The sequence below is a fragment of the Carassius carassius genome, chromosome 2 (genome assembly GCF_963082965.1).
Source record: "Carassius carassius chromosome 2, fCarCar2.1, whole genome shotgun sequence".
Taxonomy (NCBI): Eukaryota; Metazoa; Chordata; class Actinopteri; order Cypriniformes; family Cyprinidae; genus Carassius; species Carassius carassius.
The window spans coordinates 35,283,000-35,303,100 of NC_081756.1; the positions used below are offsets into that span (position 1 = coordinate 35,283,000).

A 20,101-nucleotide genomic window follows, 5' to 3' on the forward strand; every position below is an offset into this window, starting at 1 on the left:
AAATTCTGACTGTTGACATTGAAAACGATGCCTTTTTTTTTTTTTGAGGGTATCGGTAAATCAATTGTAAATCAATCAAATGTTTTGACGGTGACTGCTTGCATAGCCTATTTTAATCATATTCGGTAGCCTAATTGTCTTTAATGTATTTGCCACCATTTGATACATGGGAAATTTATCTAACGTTATTATTTAGTTTTAAGGAGTTAAAATGGCTCTTAACACCTTTGACTGACATGTTGTATCACATTATTTTGTTAGTTAAAGTTTTGGGCGGTTTTTTGTTGGAGTGGGCGGGTTTTTGTGAGCTTTTGGGCTGGAAATCGTCCATCCAATCTGGCAACACTGTCTCCGACATGTTGGCACAACTTGGCAGGACACCGGCGGCAAAACAGGATTGTTTACGTGTGTTGTTAACTCGGTAGTAGAGGAGGTTCTCCCAATTCCGCACTGTTTTACCATGCCTGGAAGTTACTGCTGCGTTAAAAACTGCTCCAGTACCTCACACGATACATATGGAACACATAGGAACAATGGAATACATTTTTTTTTAGGTTACACAAATTGCAAAATTTCGGTATTTGGAGAAGCTCTCAGGCATCCAAAATATCGACCCATACGAGCTCCCTGCAGCGGAATGCCACAAAGACCTGAACCATTTACCTCCGTGCACATATATGGACATTGTGAATTATCTTGTTTTTGGTGTAAGTTACTACACAATGCAGGAGTTTAAAAGCCACAAGTCTTTGGAAAGTTACGATGCTTTCTGATGTGGCTGGGTGCATCTACAAGCCCCCAGGTGAAAACTGCTTTGTACTGGCCAAAGTAAGTTTATTCACATGCGTTTTAGCGTGTTGTAATTACATTGCATTTAGCAGACACTTGGCCATAATGACAAAGTAACTTAAATAACTGCGACTGTTTCGTAAATACTAGACTGAAGCGAGATGATCGATGTACACAAACGTTTCCAACATGTTTTGATGTAGGCTAAAGCATATATGTATGTTTAGTTATAATTTGATTTTAGCCCAATGACACATATTATACCAGGTTTTTGTGTTAGGGGCTGCAAAGTGGACAAACCAGTTCTGGGTTGGCTAGGGTAATTAAATGTGTGATTGCAAGATGTAAATGTCCTGGTTAGATTACAACCATTAACAGCGTGAATGCAAGGTGACTTACACCAAAAACAAGATAATTCACGATGTCCATATGTGTGCACGGAGGTAAATGGTTCAGGTCTCTGTGCCGCTACAGGGCAAGTTTTTTGGATGCCTGAGAGCTTCTCCAAACACCGCTGTTTTGCGCTTGGTGTGAGCTTGTTCCTGTAAGGTCCCCTTTCTTTCGCCGTATCTTTCTGCATTGCTTTACTTTGTTCCTTTTCTTTCTCATATTCGTAGATCCGTCTCTGTTCCGCCGACATAATAAATGCGCAAAAATTAAAGAGCTCTGAAATGTTTAGTTGCGCCTCTGTGAAGTTCTGAAGGCATTGCCCCTGGCAACCGATAGCGTGTACTACAATCATGGCCGACCGGCTCAGACCCCTCCCAAATCGCCACGTGACTCCTCACACTCATAGCAGTGATAAGAATGAGGAAACAGTAGCTGTGTATGTATGCAAGCGCAGCCCAAATCGCACGAGTCTCTGTTCAATCCAGTCCGAGTTCATCCGTTGACGACGATAGTGGGTAACAGAAGTGGGGCGATGGCAGACACCTTAACAACCAGAACCACGCCAGGTAAGTACATATCGGCGTATTAAGACGTGTGCAAGGGCAGATCGATTGATGGAGACTTTCTCCGGCAAAATGAGAAACGCATTCATTCTCTCCTGTATCATATCAGTATGTTTGTGGCGCACTAGGGTGAATGAAGGGGGGCTTTTGTGCAAGGTGCGGCAGTCCGTAATAAAGTTATTGGCAGATGAGCTGGACCCAGCACGCGCTGATGCTGCCGTATGTGTGGGATGTATTTGTAAATATGTTCGTCCATGGTCGTGCGAACAGATGCGTTGAATAACTCCTACATTAGCATTTCTCTGGAACTCTCATCAGTTATAAAGCTCACAGCTCTGTTAGAATTTAGAAATCGCATCTCTTAGATTGCTAATTCCACAGGAGACCTGATTGAGTTGTTAATTATGTTTAATTTAGGTGTCAACTCTTACTATTCGTTTAAAGGAATATTAATTGACATAGATGAGAATTATGTACGCATAGCATCACACAAGCAAAACTTGATATTGTTAACGTGGATTAATACTTCTTCGCCAGTTAAAAGTAGATCCAAAAGAAGCTAAAAAAACCATTTTCACCAAGGTTCACAAACCGAGAGCTGCACTGGAACATTCATTATTCTCTTCATTATGGAGCGCTTTATTTTATTTTTCCCCCTATATATATATATATATATATATATATATATATTTATATATAATATATCATTGCGAGGCTTTTAGAAAACATGGGTCTCCATTAATGCACACAATATCCTAAAGCATGTGTTGACAACATTGTTCTAACTTGTAGTCTGGGTGCTGCTGATCTAAATTACATAATACCTTGAGTTCCTGTTTCTTCCCTCCAGTTTTTATTAATCAAATATCTGTTTGGATCAAATGTAATAGAAACCATATCAAACTTCTCACCACACCTATTTCTGACTGGAGCATTACAAGCAGCAGCTGTTGTCTAAAAGCACCGCATCCCAGGAATATTCTGTTAAAGATAAACAAGTCACATGGCTAGAAAGAATCTCTTTGGATGTCTTAATTGGAAACGATCAGTCTGAAATCTGTCTTTCACTTAATCTATACTCTGCCTGAATGTAATTTTGCTGTTTGCTCAAAAGTCATCATGTCTTGTGTGGCCTTTTAGTGTTCAGTTGAACAAGCGGGATGGAAAGGGAGAATTGTTTAGCAGGAATGCCTTCCCACACACTGCACATCATTCATTTAGCTAAAGCTCTCATTTAGTTCCCCTGAGTGAATCAAGTGCATTTTTATGACTGAACTTCTCGTAACTAACTTAAGATAACAGGGAATCTCTTCCACTTGGTTGTCAGGCCTGGTTGCAGAAGTGTCAGATCCCCGTCTCGCTAGTTATCCTGTCTGTTCAGAACGGCTCTGATGTCGAGTCAGGTCACTTCCTACGCACACAAACTCACTATATCAGCATGAACTTGAATGCTTAAAGTGCATCAAGAATTTAAAAAAGAAATCTATATGAACCAAACAGTTGCTTGATATATCAACAGGCGTTTATACAACTATAGAGCTACTCAAATATGGTCAACAGAAGCTCAAACACTTGTTTGACATGGTTGATTCATATTGATTACTTTTATAATGTGTTTATGAACTTCCTGAAGCATCAACCTTTTGGCAGAATGGTCTTTCAGTAGAGGGTTTAGGGTTATGCTCATACACATAACATATAATATACATAACACATAAGATAAAGGCTGTCAAATCTGTAATGGTTCATGCTACTGAGAAAATTTAAGGTAAAAATAAGAGGCCTAAAATCACAGATATGATGTGACGTATATCCATAGCTACACCCAGGCTGTTCAATTGTAATGGTGGGATTTGGAGGCTTTCAGGGCTATTTCAGGGCTTTTGTGTTCTGTAAATGCAACAAGTCCAAGCATCTGTGCATATCATATATAGACATGCAGTGACAGAAAACACAATCAGCTCTTTGTCTGCATGTGTGCTTGGCTCATAACTTGTTGGGGTCAAAGTTCAGTCCCAGAGACTGAGCAGGAACGCCCAATATACAGTTTGTTCAGAGACTGGATAACCCTTTGACCTCTTTTGTTTTCATGTTTAAAAAGAGTTCTCCGTATGATGCTCGATTTTACAGATTGTTGAGTGAAAGACAGGTGTTGCTGTGTGTATGGTTTATGGATTTATGAAATGCTTAAGTATTGTGGAATATATCAAAGTACCGTGATATTACAGATGCAGTACATAAAGGGTTAAGAGTGAAATATATAGAGAGTGATGAAATGAGAGTGTGTAACTGTACAGTGGAAATTTACAGAGATTACTGCGTCCCCTGAGTCATTCACTGCAGGGTACCACGCCAGTGTCTGTCTTCTGTGCTGTTGTCCCAGGTCATTATTTCCCTCTGCAGCCCTCGCTTTCACTAAGCCTTGCCCTTTCTGTCTTTCTCTTTGTATCTGTCTAACCAAACACATGGTGTGTCTCATTTTGAGCTGTGTGATGCGTTTCTCTGTCTGTGCAGACACACGCTCTCAGCATTTATTGAATAAGCACTGCTAACTCTGAAACCTTAGCCACAGAAGAGAGCTAACAGCAAAAAATACTCAATGAAGGTCTAGTTTAATCTGAAGATGTATCAATTAAATAGTTAATTAGTAAGGTCGGCTACTTCATCTTAGTTTTTTTTTTTTTTAGCAGTGGTGAATAACATTTGCTTAAACATTCCAAGAACTTAAAAACTCGTCTGTTTTCCTTGTTTCTTGTTATCAGATGGATTAAAGTAAAAATTTAGAACATTTTCTCTGTAAGAGAATTGATTTTTATCAATAACCTTTAAAGACAAACCTACTTAAAGGGGTCATTGTTTGCCCTTTTTCCAGAGGAGAGAAAGTATGTATATTTTAAATGTGTTTAGCTGAATAAAGTTCATATGGAAGGAGTATACTAGCATATAAAAAAAGCTTGTCAGGTTTTGTAGTGGGTCAAAATGTAGTCTATCAGTCTATCAGTTTGAACCACATATAATTTTTTTTGTATTTATTAATGTCTTCTCTCTTTAGATGGCAATGGTGATGGGAACTCCAGTAACCCACAGTATATTGCCTTTTTTCTGGTGCCTTTCTTCTTCCTGTTGGGGCTTCTGGGTGTCCTTATCTGCCGGATCTTGAAGAAGAAGGAATACCGCTGTTCAATCGAGGCAGATGAAGAGCTGGATAAAGAGGAGGACGAAGTGGAAAAAGATCCAGAAAAAGGAGGTGAGAGTGTTTTGCTGAAATTTGGCCTATACTGACAATGTTTCTTGAAATGGCTTCTTCATGCAATTCTTGTGATTTTTTTATTTATTTATTTATTATTATTATGGACAATGCCATTTCGGGAAGGAGATTGTGAAATCTTTTGACAAGGACCTTAAAATGACCATTGGAGCAGGAGTTATTTATTTCTTCTTTATTAATTGGCTCTTCATTGTTTGATGGTTTGTATATGGAAATGGTCTGAAAGCTGTGTTGTATGTAAGCAGTGGATTAAAAGGAAAATAAAGACTTGAGAAGTAAATATTTGTTAACTACTTTCTTTTGAGCCATCAGTTGAAGGATGTTGCGACCTCATTCCACTGTGGTTCAAGTGCTTGTGGGATGGTGGATTTAAGCTGACATTTATATTTGATTTAAATTCAGGCCACTTGGAAGCAGTTTTGTTTTTCTTGCTTTCAAACATTCTTTAGGAAGAAAGGTGAAGAAATGTCATGGAAAAATAAGGATTCCCAGAACTGGGCTGGCCACAGCGGTGCTAAATGTATTGTATTGTTCTCAGTGTTCACCTTGCTTACAAATTCCTGTCATTTTAAACTGTATATTTGTTTACGTGTACTGCTGCTATGGTTGCCATCTAATTTGGCATTGTGCCAATCTAGCTCCCGGAAATATTCCCACATAAAGGATCATATCATTTATATATATATATATATATATATATATATATATATATATATATATATATTTATTTATTTATTTATTTTCAAATGCAAGTTTATATGTTAGTTTTCATGCTTTTCTAGGAATGTTCATGTGGCATTGTCTGAATTCTAGGAAACTTAAAAGTGTGTGTGTGTGTGTGTGTGTGGACTTGTTATAACCTGACACGTCCCTCTCTCTTTCTTTCACTCTCCTCCTCTTTCTGTTTGTCTTCAAATCTTTGGATCCACCCATATCTGACTGCATGTGATTCAGCACTAGTTACATATATTTTTCCCTGCAATAATCAAATGCATCATACAAAGGGATGAACAGTGTTATTTTAGTATTATTTATACAGTGTAATATAAATTATATTTCAAATTAGCTTTTATTTTTGTTTTATTTTGGTTATTTTATCTGCTTTTGTCATTTTATAAAATAGTATTTCTATATAGCTTCTATAAAATTTCTTAAGAAAAAAAAACCTTTTTGTCAATTTTTTTCTTTTTCTAATATATATATATATATTACTAGCTTTATTACAATTAACAAAAATTATATTAATTAATTGTAGTTAACAATTAGTTTTTTGGCCATAATATTATTGACTTATTAATAAGAAATATAATTTTTTTTTTTTTTTCTAAGATTACATTTCTTTATTTATGTATTTATTCTTCAAATATTTGAACTAGTGAGAGTAATCAGAGCCTGTCACTCACTTCTATGAGCTTGTGCTCCCATCAGGATCTTTGGGCTCCGTGCATGGATTTACAATGATTGTGGCTCCGATTAGAGAGAAACTGAAATTCAGCTTTGGGATGATGATTGTGTGTGGAATTTGTTTCTTTGTTGTTAGTAAACCTACTCTGTATATTTTTTTGAATTGTGTATGGGAATTTTGTGGCTGTAGATTAATACATGCCATAAAAAAATGAAAAAAAAAACAGAAAGCAAGTCCTTAGTTTCATATGACTCCAGAACCACACATTCCCCGTGTGATCCCCAGCTGTGAGAGCAAATCCAATGCAGGAAGTCTGTCCCTTTCAGCAGGGGTCCATGGCTTCAGGAAGGACGTGATTTTTTTTCAGAAAATCTCCAGATGCCTTTTGAGGCCTTTCACTGATGTTCAGCAGACTATATTTATTGTTAGTATTGTGAATGGTAGTGTTTTCTGTGATGATAAGCAAGTACTAGTACTACTGTGTCAGACAATACAATAATTCATACCACCTGCATATTGAGTGTCATGAAACAACAAACACTAATAACAGATGGTTTATGATGGCAGTTTGAGACCAAGGCTGTTAAACCCGCACACTTTTAATGGATGTTTAGTGCCGGGTCTCTGCTTTGGTTCTTCTTGTATGACATAAAACACAAAACAAACTGAGAGGGGCTTTTTGTTTTTCAAAAACAGATGTCGCTTAATTATTTTCTTTTTCTAGCAAATACAAGTTGGCCAATATTCAATAGCTCAAAGTATTATTCTTTCATGTTTAACACAACCCATCTCTTTCTCTTTTTTTTCTCTCTCTCTCTCAGATCTGAATGACACCTTCAGTGAAGACAACGCTGACACAGTGGGCCAAATTGTTAACTACATCATGAAAAACGAAGGTAAGCTGAATGAATGTGTAGATAAAGATAAGATTATACACTTATTGCACTGAAAGGTCATATGAGAGGTGTGACTGACCCTGGTTAAGATTAGTCCAGGACAGGGAACTACACTGCGACCAAAATGGTCGCATATGCGACCTTTTGAAATGCCATTGCGACCCTAATTTTTATGGGGTCGCAAATATATCACTGATTGTTTTTGTACCTACTTATGTATTATGCTATGATTTAATATGAGCATTTATTAAAACAGAAATGTGTATTTTAAGAATACGTTTAAAAGCATTCAAACACAAGATGTGGGAAAGCGGGATACTCGCGGGCTTCAGGACGTTCACATCCTCCTGCACCTGAATGAACAAATTCAAATCGCAGTTTAAACAAACAGAAAAACAGAGCGAAAAGTGAATGAATTCAATTTTGTACCGACAACAAATACATACAAAATGTTGAAATACCCATCTTGGAAAGTGTGTTCAAAAAAGTCTGTGGTTATGTCTTAAGTGAAAGTAAAGAGATGAGAAAGAAATCGGATGTGTATCCTTATAATGGATGCATTGTCTCTTAAAGTGACAGCGCCTAATTAACTAGCTCTGCTGTCAGTGACTACGTTTACATGCAGCCAATAACCCGTTCAAAACCGGGATATTAGCAATAACCCGGTCGCGCACGGCCATGTAAACACCGGCAAAAACCCGGATATGCTCATATCCCGGTTTTTAAAAACCGGGATATTATACCTTTTCTAACCCGAATATTTGGTCTTGTAAACGTGTTTCGGCATATCCCCATCAAAATGTGTGTTCTGCGCATGTTCTATTCGCAAGGAATCTTGGTCTTTTGAGTAGAGACGGCGCATAAAAAAACCCCACGTGCAGTATAGAGGCACAGTAGTGTCAAGTGCTGCTGGTGGATCAGTACCAGCGCCAAAGCGCAAACAAAGACTATCGCTATCTGCCCCAAACTATTCATTATCCGCCTGCTGCTGCTGTTGTTGTTGTTGTCTTTGGATACAGGAAGAAGAATCGGAAATGACGCATATTGCGTCTTGTTGTCCGTACGTCCAGGCGCTAACCGTGCGTCGCCGTTTACATCGGGATTGGCGACTGATTACACATTCCATGCATACAGGAGTAACTCTCTCTGCTCACGCATGTAAACGGGTTATCCCGAATGTTTCAGAAACCCGAATAGTGACCTTAACCCGACCATAACCCGAATTTTAACAGCATGTAAACGTAGTCAGTGTCTTTTAATGTATGAAGATGAAAGTAAATCACTCACTGCTCTTGACTGAATTACTTTGTAGTTTTAACAAGAATTTTAACAAGAATTTTTAACAAGAATAACAAGAATACCCAAAAATTCTTCATACTGTAGACTACCAGTGAAATTGATTAAAAAAGTGTTTCTTTCTTTAATTGCTAATGTAACCTTTTCACACCACAGACTGAACTAAATTAAGCATTGCTTGCTTGGTAACTGTTCAACAAAGTATTTATAGTTGTGTAAATATTGTCATACTAACAGATGTCTGACGTTTTGTTTGATTCCATTACATATCTTTCTATCGAAGTTATCTGACATTATCAAGATGAATTTGTTCTGACACAGTTCAACTCCGAGTTTTTGTCATATTGTATTACCAATTTCTAAACTATGGCAAATAAACTGTGATAGTGTGAGAAATGTTGAAGGTGTCTGAATACATTTTGGTTTGACTGTGTATTTTATTTTACATTGAAGACTATGCAGTGCCATTTTAAATTAATAAAAACAAACGTAAAAAAAAAAAAGTAAACATTGTGTAAATGGCACAAATAAATAAATAGAATGAACATACAGTACAAATTAAACAATTTCAGACAGGGCCCACTGTACAACCTGCACCAGGGCCCCTCTAACCCCAGCTATGGCCCTGGGTTAAGGTACCAAGACGGAGCAATGCACTGTGTGTACTGTAAGAAATAGAACAAGAAGGCTTTTGGTTTAAAAGATGGCAAGTAAAATAAAAAGCACATCTGTATGCAATACGGTTTCGTTATTGTTCATTGTTCATCCAGAATGACTACAAATAATCTGTGCGACCAAATCATGTTGCGCCAATAACTGAAAAAGTTAGTAGCGCAACTGCCACCAGTGGAAAAGGTTAGTGTAGATCCCTGCAGGATATAAGGCCTTTCAGAACTGATGACATCTTTGTGGGTTTTTTTTTTTACTGAGGAAACATGAGGTGTAACCAGTCAGTCTCACTGATTGTCATGCAGAATTGTGACAGAGCATGAACAATCCTCAGCTGACCTCAGAGCAGTATATCATCATGATGTCCCCCCAGACAACACATTCTCTCAGTTACAGTTTTTCCACAGGTTGATTCAAACATCTCTATTAATTGACTTTTTAATAAATGAATTGACACTTTCTGTCAATTCATTTAGTCCAATCTGTTTTATGGGCCCAATGCTGATCAAGCATGTTAATGTTTTTTGTGTTTTGTCTTCTTGATTTCTTGTGGATGCCTGTAGAAGGTGTTGTCTGGTTCACTTCAGGCTGTGAAGGCCGTGTGTAACATTGTGTCTTAACAATTTCAAAGTGTACAAGAAAAGTTCAGTTGAACATGAAATGGGGAAAAAAGTTCTGACAATGAAAAATAGAGAAATAAAAAAAGTGGAACTATGGTTTTGGCCTGTTTAAACCGGTTTAAAAAAACACCAATGGCCACTCCATGGTGACACTGTCTGATCAACAGCATTTAAAATAGTTTGTTCCACATTAGTATGACATGAACTGTGGACAGGAAGTGATATTACTGCTGCTTGTGTCTTATGTATTTGTGTGTGCATCTTTAATGACGCTCCATATCCACCGATTGATCATGGTGCACACCTAGAAACACATTGTTACAGAAAAGCATATTTCTGCATATCTAGTTGTTGATGTTGAATAAGAAGGAATATAGCAGTAGGGCTGTGCGATATGGACAAAAAAAACCTAACACGATTTTTTGATAAATTTTGCGATTTCAATTTTAATCACGATTTTGACACACACAGACATGCTTTACAGCAAAAAAACTAAGTTGTAACATGTCTCAAATGGCAAAAAATTCTAATAAAAAAAAATATAATAAAACCAGTGTTCAGGGATGTTTTTTTTTTTTTTTGCCATGCATCGGTCATAAAGCTTACTGTAGCGGTGCCTCAGGTGTTATATGTTTTGCCCAATATATTTATTGCCCAAGGTTCACACGTACTCCGTCTGCAGTGCGTATACAGTAAGTTATGTGTACGCGGTTCAGAAGCAGCAACGAGAGCGCATTATTGCAACGCGAAAGCACATTAAAATAATGCACGAGCGCGAATCTATCCGCTCGCAAGCAGATTTCCTTTGCTTTGTTAACAAAACCAGATGTGCTCAGATCATAGACTGTATAAGGCACAGATACACGCTGCCTTACAACGTGTCTCCTTTCACTTAACCTGTGTCCTGTGCACTCACAACTCTCTCTGTGCTCATGCGCAAGATATTAAATCTTTTCGCACCTTTCTATTTAAAACCTTTTCTGTTCTCATCTTTTACTGCGTGCAGTGTGAATGTTCTGTTCCGTTAACATGGGCTCGAGAAAAAAAAAAAAAAAAAAAAAGGCTACGCATCACAGACAGTGTGTGAACCTGGAGTTAGGTATATGCCCAGTCTGCTCTGTTCTCGCGCTCCACTTAGGTGCGCTGCATCCTGATTGGTTCAGATAACATACTGCGGGAGGTCGGGGCTGCGGACAATCGTGCTATAAAGCGATTTAGAAATCGCACACACTCAAATCGCGATTTTATTTAGATTTCGATTAATAGCACAACCCTATATAGCAGTCAGCTTCTTAATGGATAAGACGTTTTTCTGTGTAAGCGGAAGGAACTGAAAGGGAAGTGCTAGTCACTTTCATAGCCAGTGATTGCACAATTCATGTGCCCCTGTGTGAAAATGTTAACATTTTAAAGATGATTGCCTTTTTGAAGGCATTTTAAATTGAAACTATCCCGATAAACTAAATGATAGCTAATTGCAAATATGTGCTGCAGTAGTTGCATCAGAAGGCAGTCAGCTGTTTTCATTAGTCAGAAAACTTAGGTTTGCTTAATGGTTCTGCATCTGAGGCTGCAGACTCTTCTCTGTGCTAATTTAAGAAGTCATTTAATGAACACTGTCTCTCTTTCACCTTTTTCTTTTTTTTCACCAGCCAACTCCGACGCACTCAAAGCCATGGTTCAGGACAGTATAGAACGGGAGGGGTAAGACCTTGTTTACGTCTTACCTATATTTGTTTTCTGTTCTCTGTAATGGTGTCTTGGACTGGCATATTTATTAAAAAACCTAACAAATAAATTTCCATTATTCCTTTAAATGATTTTTATTATGGTGATAATTCAGTATGTATTCAGTTAAAACAAAAAGCTAAGTATAAGTGTTTTCCATAGCTCTCAGCATATTGGATCCTTACTGTATAAAAAGATACAGAAATACAGTAGCATACTTGTAAAAAAAAAAAAAAAAAAGCACCAATGTTTCATTAGATATTTATGTATTTTTAGCTGTGGTTTGTTAAGTCAGTGCTCCATCCCTCCACAAGATGGCGATGTCACGTCTTAAATAACGGATGCAGCACAAGAGGGCAGAGTTACAGAGTAGCATTGAGGCATAAATGTGGTTCTGTCCGTCTCATATGACATCATGAAGCACAAAAGCATCAATCACTGACACTGCTGCAAGCCAGAATTAGATCCAGGAAGACTTTTAAAACCACATCTGCAGAGAAGTCACAGAATATGAGTCTGGATGGAGCACTGGTCTCATCTTAAATGCAATTGTGCTCTATTTTAGCAGCTTTATAACATGTTTATAGAAGATGAAAGTTAATTGCCTAGTATGGATAATGTATGCTGTGACATCAAGATTACAGTTCTTCAAGGGATATTCACTTTTTATTTCAAATTGCTCCTATACCTGTACTACACCTTATTTGTGTAACATTTCAAAATACATGAGTAAATGTTTATTCATCCTGAAATCGTACATTTTAACTGTTTCATTCATCTTATGCAATTAACAGTCTTACACATCAGTCACTAAATTAAAGGGATAGTTCACTCATAAAAAAAAAAAAAAGGATGTTCTGTCATCATTTACTCCCTCACGTCATTCATTACAAATCTGTTTTCATTTCTGCAGTGGAACAAAAAGAAGATAAATAAACTGGTTGCTTATAAGCTAACTAGAATTCAAAAGGGCCATAAAATCTTAAAAGTGGTCCTAAATGTAGAATATAAGACTTCTGAATTCACATGATAGCCGTTATTCAATGAACATATTCCCCTCCAGTGAGCTTTTAACTCAAGAAAACTGTTGGGACCAGATCAAATCGGTGAGAGACTTCAGATTAAACCAATTCACTGAAAACATTATAAAAAAGTACAATGCTAAATTTAAATTTTTTTTATGGGTTTTAATTGAGCGAATTCCTTTAATTTCCTTTCCTTTCCTTTAATTGCCCAAATGTCCTCCTTTGACATTGTGCGTGTGTTTCAGTTGGTCTGAGCATCCTGCTTATGTGCAGCAGAATGAATTTGATTCCTATTATCTTGAACACAAGAATGATAAAAGAAAACGAGAGACTGAAAAGAGGAGCAGAGCATCAGGAAGGTGAAAGGTTTAGAGCAATCAGTGGTGGCGCTTGAGTTGAGGGCTATGCAAGTTAAATGTCAATTTAAATGCTTGCAAAATTTAAGTCAGTGGCTATTTGTAAAAGTTAGGAGGTGAATAAAACAGCTAGCAGTGTTGAAAAAGTTGCTTTAAATTATGAATAGGTAAGTGATTCACTTATCAAGACCCACATTCTTTTTGTTCTGTGCATTATCATTACATCCCCGTACAGTTTTACCCCAGAGAGGCTGGATGAATCGGCCTGAATCTCAACTCATTTTGGATTTTTATCGTTTGATGCATTCCTATTAAAGAATGGAATCGAAAGAATTATTCTTTTGCCAGCTGGGCATTTCATTTAATAATGTAAGCATAGTTTTGTGTGGCTACACTGCTACTTGTTTGAAAAAGTAGCTTGCTACTGAAAATGTTACACTATTTTAAAAGCAATCTCGCTACTGTCAAGCTAAATCAATAGTGTCAAGCTTTCAGGTGGACATTGAAGTATCTCTTGCCTGCTCTTCCTCTGCCTCTCAAATGAGGCACAAGTGAGCAGAACAACATCCCGCGGTGTAATGAAGACCGATAAGAGATTTTTTTTTTTGGCAGAGTGGAAGGACAAAATAAATAAAGAGAGAAGGAGAGAGGAGAAGACAGATAAAGCAGCAGGGGAGAGAGTTGGTCTGCCTTTTAAAGTAACTGCTCATATTGTGCTGCATTTCAGCTAAAATATAGTACCTTTCAGATATAGAAGAAAAAGCTTTCAGTGTTTAGTGAAAGTGTAGTGTAGTGTTCTCTGTTTTATATGCCAAATTTTGGCAAATGTAACTAGGTCGTCATGCAGTTAAGCTGATATTTTTCTTTTCAATTTCCTACAGTCGCCCCGTGACGCCCACCTCTCCAAACTCACCCGCCAGCCCAGAGAGCCCTGCACTGCCAGGGTTGCCACCCAGCACAGCCAAACACACCTGCAACCACCTGCACACCATCGGAGGGATCGGAGGACCTAAGAACATCTGCAACCGCTGCAACCAGAAAAAATGGCCTCTGATGAGACGCTCATCCAGCAAAAAGCTGGACAGACGCAGTCTTGTAGCAGAGGTCGTAGTGCTGTCTGTAGGCAGGTGTGTGTTACCTACAACACTTAATAGATGCAGAATTAAATGATGTGAGGAAGGAGTCAGGATCTGGATGAACACAGAATTCAGCCCAAAACTTTAAATGTGGTTAGAGTTGGGCGATAAATTGATATTGATAAGTATGGATGGGCTACACGTACTCATGCAGGCATCAAAAGGTCTTCACAACGAACCTCCAAAATAATAGTTTAGTGCAAATTAAAAATTATGGTTATGAAATGTATAACAATCTACTATTTTTTTGTATATTAAAATGTACCTTTCAAAGTAAAAAAATAATAGTGTATTTAATAAAATAAAAGGTAACACTTTATTTTGATGGTCCCCCAGCTGGCATTCTACGTATTATAAGTAACTTTGCAATCAATTTAGGCCCCGTTTACACTAGTGCGTTTTCGTTTTAAAACGCGTAACTTGTGATATGGTTATGCCTCATCATTTACACTATTTTCCACATCCTAAAACAGAGACTTTTGAAAACACTACTGACACCGTTTTAGTTTGAAAACTGAGGGGTTGCGTTTCAGTGTAAACGAACCAAAACGGAGACTTTCGAAAACGATGTCGTGGCTTCCCACGTGATCTCCATGTGATCCACGACGACCGTGTTACTGTATCATGAACAGTTATCATGCTCATTGTTGAACCTGCCAGTGACTTCTTGTTTACACATTAACGTGCATGCGTACATTCGGTTTCGGTTATGTAGTGTAGATGGAGATCGTTTTTGAAATGCATCTAAAAGTGTAAACGTGGATCGTTTTTAATTCTAATTATAAAACAAAAACGCACTAGTGTAAACGGGGCCTTATTCTACTAACAGCCTACTAGTACTCTAATGAGAGTTAGTTAACATAGTTACACAGTTACTTATAGTTAGTAGAATGTATAATGTTTACTATCAAATAATGCATTTTTATTTTTGGTCACACTTTTTGTTTAAAGCAGTAAATTACATTAATGATCCTATTTTCTTTTGCTTGCATAAAAAAAATTAGTTGTATTAATTTCATTAGACACCATTTTTGATGATACATATACAATCCAAAAAAACCCCACACAATCCAGAAAACATAACGAATTTAAACTGTTTCTTGAGGTCTAACAAACATGTGAAATCTATTTCCTTCCCAATCATTGGCATTAATTCAATGTTGTAATACATATTGGTATTGAATGATATGGATATTATTATTATGAAAAAAGCTTTATCATCTTGTTACATCTCTCTTTTTTTTCTCTCTAGATTCCGAGTGACAAAGTGTGACCCCAAATCGTCCCGGGATAGGCGGACATTGTTGATCACTGAGCCCAATGGCAGTGTTCCCCCTTCACCTGCTAACGCTGACCCCCCTGAACACCTTTAGTGTGGAAGAAAACTCTCATTCCTAATGCAGGTTAAGCAAACTCTCCAAAGAGTTTATCAAGGGTTATTTTTATCCTTGTGTTGTTTGTCTTTAGGATAAAGGAGGCAGTGCAAAATGACATCTGTCGAGTTCCAGCAGCTTCTCAGGTGACATTTTAAAAAGATTTTAATCTGGAAGTCACACTTCCAAAGAGGACTAAAGAGAGGGAAAACACCTCAAACTATGGATGGATGTGGACCCTCCTTTCTGTCATGTGACACGTCAGTTGTGGAAAGGCAGCAGAAGCCATACATTAACCTGTCACCGTGGCAACCCACCTTTCTCAAACACCCTCGTGTCATTATCAGTGGCGGATGGCGTCATTTGTGCTTGTTAATGACTAGGAGTGTGTCAATGTTTAATCCAAGCAGGGGTTGTGGTCGGAGATCTTCGCCATGCGCCTCTTTGGGCTACTTCCAGGAAGTGAGAAATATTGTTCAGGTTTGTTTTCTTTTTTTAAATTGGAAGCTGTGATAAACAGAAAAACAGAGCCATGAAATTTCTCACTGGTTACAATTCAGTGTTTCTTAACCAATTGCCATCTTAAATGGACTGGGCTTGATCTCTTCGCTATATACACCTTTTCACCTTTGTTTTTTTTATTTGTTTTTGTTTTTTAAAAATTGTGACAACAGAGCACTGCGATTCAATTCACCAGTCAACAGTTTAGAAATGTTAAACATTCTTAGTTTAGCTTGCATGTGTCCACAGAGTTCAGAAACTCTTAAGTCTATAGCTCATTCAGTGATGTAATGTCAAGCGTATACAAATAGATAAGACTATATCCTACATTGTACTTAATATTATTGCTATCTTTGAAAAAACAACAACAATATGGTGCCATTAAAATGTACAAGTGGCCTTGCTTTAGTGCCATGGACTGGCAAAGAAGACCAAAATATAGGAATTTTAATAATCCTGAGTATTTTAACCAAAACTCCAATAAATATACAGTTGACTTTATCTTTTTTTATGTATTGTGCCATTGTCATTACTGTGCCACTGATTTTCCTTTTTCTTTCTTTTTTTTTCTGCTCAAACACCATTCAGGTAGACCTAAAAATATCTTTAGGCTTTCTAGCTCATTGCACATGAGCTTGAAGTCCTGGAGCAAATAGTTTAAATAAATGTTGCTTATAGCCGTCCTGCTCAAATTTTAGTTACTGAAATGGTTTCAACCTTACTTATCTTAATGTGTCACTTTGAAGTCACTGAAGTACTGTTACTTCTGAAATCGATAAGAATTAAAGAAACACAAAGATGCATAAACAGAAGAATTATTTAAAGAAAATGAGTGAGAATGTGTTATATTTTACTGGAAGTTTTGTACCCAGAATTTATACATTAAAAGATTAAACCCACACTGGACTGGTTGTTTTGATTCTGCTGTACCCACAAGCCACGATCACGACACACTTTCCCACACTGAGCACGTTTGCTACACTGAATGCTCTGGGGTCAGTGTAGCTCAAAGTTAATGGCTTTAAGAAACTTTAACTTCTTTATGTCCTTCCAACATTCTCAGCACGACAAACTCCCAGAGCCTTCATTCATAGTGAGTGCAAGAGGTTTTTGGATCTGTAGTATGTTTTCTAGAGCTGGACTGTGGTTAAAGATCTGTAAGAGTCTGTTAATAGGTGACTGGTGCAGCTCTAATGACCTTCAGGTCTGTAGCTTTTCCAAAACTCATACACTGAAGACCTATCTTTCCCATCTCTCCATAACTGCTGCCTACTTACACCCATTACCTAGTGGAAAGTATGTGACCTTGTTCATTATATATATATATATATAATATATATATATATATATAATATATATTTTTTTTTTTGTGAGTCGTGGACTATTTTTGTGCTTTATGCTTCAGGATATTTCTAGGAAGAAGGAATCATTAAGCAACAAGAATGTGCATTAAACAGTATGACTGTGGCACTTATAAATGTTTAACGCTGTAGAATATTATTGGTCTGGATATGTTTTTGGATTTGTGAACCATTAACTCAAGTCCACACAGACTTTAAAGAGATGTAAATGCTCGGACAGAGTTTCATGTTGTCTGTGCTGTATGTAGAAGCAGCTGGACCTTTGGTGTTGATCATTTGTGTTTGGCCATAAAGGAAACTGAATTCACGTTATTATATATTGCACAAATAGTGTATTTAACTTGAAATACTTGATACCATTTCTGTTTTCCTATACTGCCTATAATTTATATAGCCTCAGGGTCATTTGATGTTGTTAAAAAGAACATTATTTTGTGTATTTGGTATAATGAAATGTTTATGCCGTTTAAGGTAAAAAAAGAAAAAGAAAAAAAAAAACCATTATTTTCCACATACTGTACATGTTTCTCCTCTATGCCCCACCTTTCTGAAACATGTAATTTTTTTTTACAAAGCTCATTGGCCTGAAAAGCGAGGTGTGCTCTGATTGGCCAGCTATCCAGTGCGTTGTGTTTGGCCGGATACCTCAAGCGTGTGACAGAAATGTTACAGCCGTCATTGTAATCTTCTCTCCCAGGATCAGGAAAGCGTCCTCCATAAAATGTGCTGCACACATTTGAATATTTGGTTATACTGTTCTAGAAGAGTGTTGTAAATACAACTTAACCACTGATTTCTAGTTTTGTCCTCTTTCGGAAGGCCAAACAAAGTATTTTGGGCGGTGTATGTAAATCTTCTCACATTGTGACGTAGACGTGGGGTGTGTTTAAACAAGCCGTTTTAGAAAGGCGTTGTTGACTCTTTTATAAAAAATATCTCTTTGTTTGGCTTTGAGACTTTAGTCTTTGCAACTTTACAGATCTTGTTAATGCACCAAGAGCTTGTAACACACCAAAGAGAAAAGCAAACTATTTTTAATACAATAGTTTTATTCAGCAAGAGTGTACTGAATTGATCAAAAGTGATGCTAAATATATTTTGTTACAAAACTGAATTTAATTTCAAATAAATGCTGTTCTTTTGAACTTTCCGTTCATCAAAAAGATTGTATGATGATGTCCACACAAAGGTTTCTTCAACTGTTTTAGACATTGATAAGAAATGTTTCTTGAGCTTCAAATCAGCATTATTCAAATTATTTCTGAGATATTGTGTGACTGAAGACTAGAATACCGGCTCCGTTATGTAAGGGATAATGTACATCCAGCTGGTTGTTCTTGCAGAATAGGCCCTGACAGGGTGATCAGGACCCCGTCGCAAAGCGTTGGAGTCTTGTATCAGCCTGAAGCCTACTTGTCACATAAGTAAATAATTAGATGCAAAATATTGATTTGAGTTGAAATATTTGAACGCAAAGCTTCTGTGAAGACAGCAGTTGCGAACAAGCAACAATACCAGATATGCGATACCAGGATGACATAATTAAACAATTGTACGCCATTTGAATCGAGTTTTAATATTTTCTAAGCTAAATAAATGCAAAGCTTCAGTTTCACTAAGATTGAATACAAATTTACAAGCAAATCATAAAAAAGTGAGAGGTATCAAAACAACTGACTACGAAGGAGAAAAGACAAAAAGAGTTTGAAACGGACTACAGTACTAAAGGGTTAAATCATTTTGAAACACTTCATAAATCAAGCCATTTAATTGTTGCATATGATATTATACCCAGTCCAAGGTGGCTTATGTTTACCCTCATAATATAAAATGGTGCATAACATCTGTGTCTTAATCATGTTTTAGTATTTTGTCATGAGACATTTGCAGAATGGTACAAACCTCACAATTCCCAATATCTGATCTCTTTGGGTTTCAGCACAATATAGCAGTCATAGACTTCAGGAGAGTGGCCAGTGAGTGCTGGAGGGAGATACCATTAGCTTACATAAAAGGCCCTACAGCATCATTATCCACAAGACAGAAATGTCAACAGATTACATCGCAAGTCTTATGATCAAGCACATTTTTTTTTATTTTTTCCCTTGTTCATGTGACAATTCTGTCCTATGGTAAAAGCAGAAAGAATGGAACATAAGCAGCAAATTCACTGTGAATTTGCACTGGATTCAAATCATTAAGTGGTCAAAATGTCATCATTAGAAAATCAGTTCCTGTCAATCACATTTACTCAATAAAAGGTTTAGAAGACATGATTCTGACCAACACATAAAGTTCAACCAATGCATACTTGGTAAAATGTTTGGGAATACTCAATGACCTTCATAAAGGTATTAAAAAAAATCTCTAGAAATGTCTGCATGAGATATATGAGTGTCATATGGTACAATTAAATGAGTAGTCTTCTTTTTCATCAGGCCTCTGATAGTTAACCAGGACTAGTTATGAATACAGAATACAGCCAGTGTACAGCATCAACTACCTTCACTGGCCTGATTCCTCAACCTGTTACAGTTTTTAAAATGTATAAAGTGCAACATGAACATAAATATACAAGGATAAATCTCATGAAATCTACCATGAAAGGCTCATATTTCAAAATCTAAAGGAAAAAAAAGAATTTGCACTGTAATATTAACATTCTTTGCAGTCACGATGTCATGCATTTCCCCCTCAAATTATCTTTACTGTCTATATAACGTTT

General features: G+C 37.0%; 1 protein-coding gene across 1 annotated transcript; it reads left to right on the forward strand.

Moving 5' to 3' along the window:
• The first annotated feature begins 1,599 nt into the window (after window positions 1-1,599).
• On the forward strand, window positions 1,600-15,514 carry LOC132098932 (RELT-like protein 1). The gene is made up of 6 exons (XM_059505242.1): window positions 1,600-1,745; window positions 4,795-4,989; window positions 7,237-7,311; window positions 11,549-11,600; window positions 13,887-14,132; window positions 15,394-15,514. Exons 1-6 carry the CDS (start codon window positions 1,622-1,624, stop codon window positions 15,512-15,514), a joined length of 813 nt encoding a protein of 270 aa, XP_059361225.1. The 5' UTR covers window positions 1,600-1,621.
• Window positions 15,515-20,101: the final 4,587 nt, after the last annotated feature.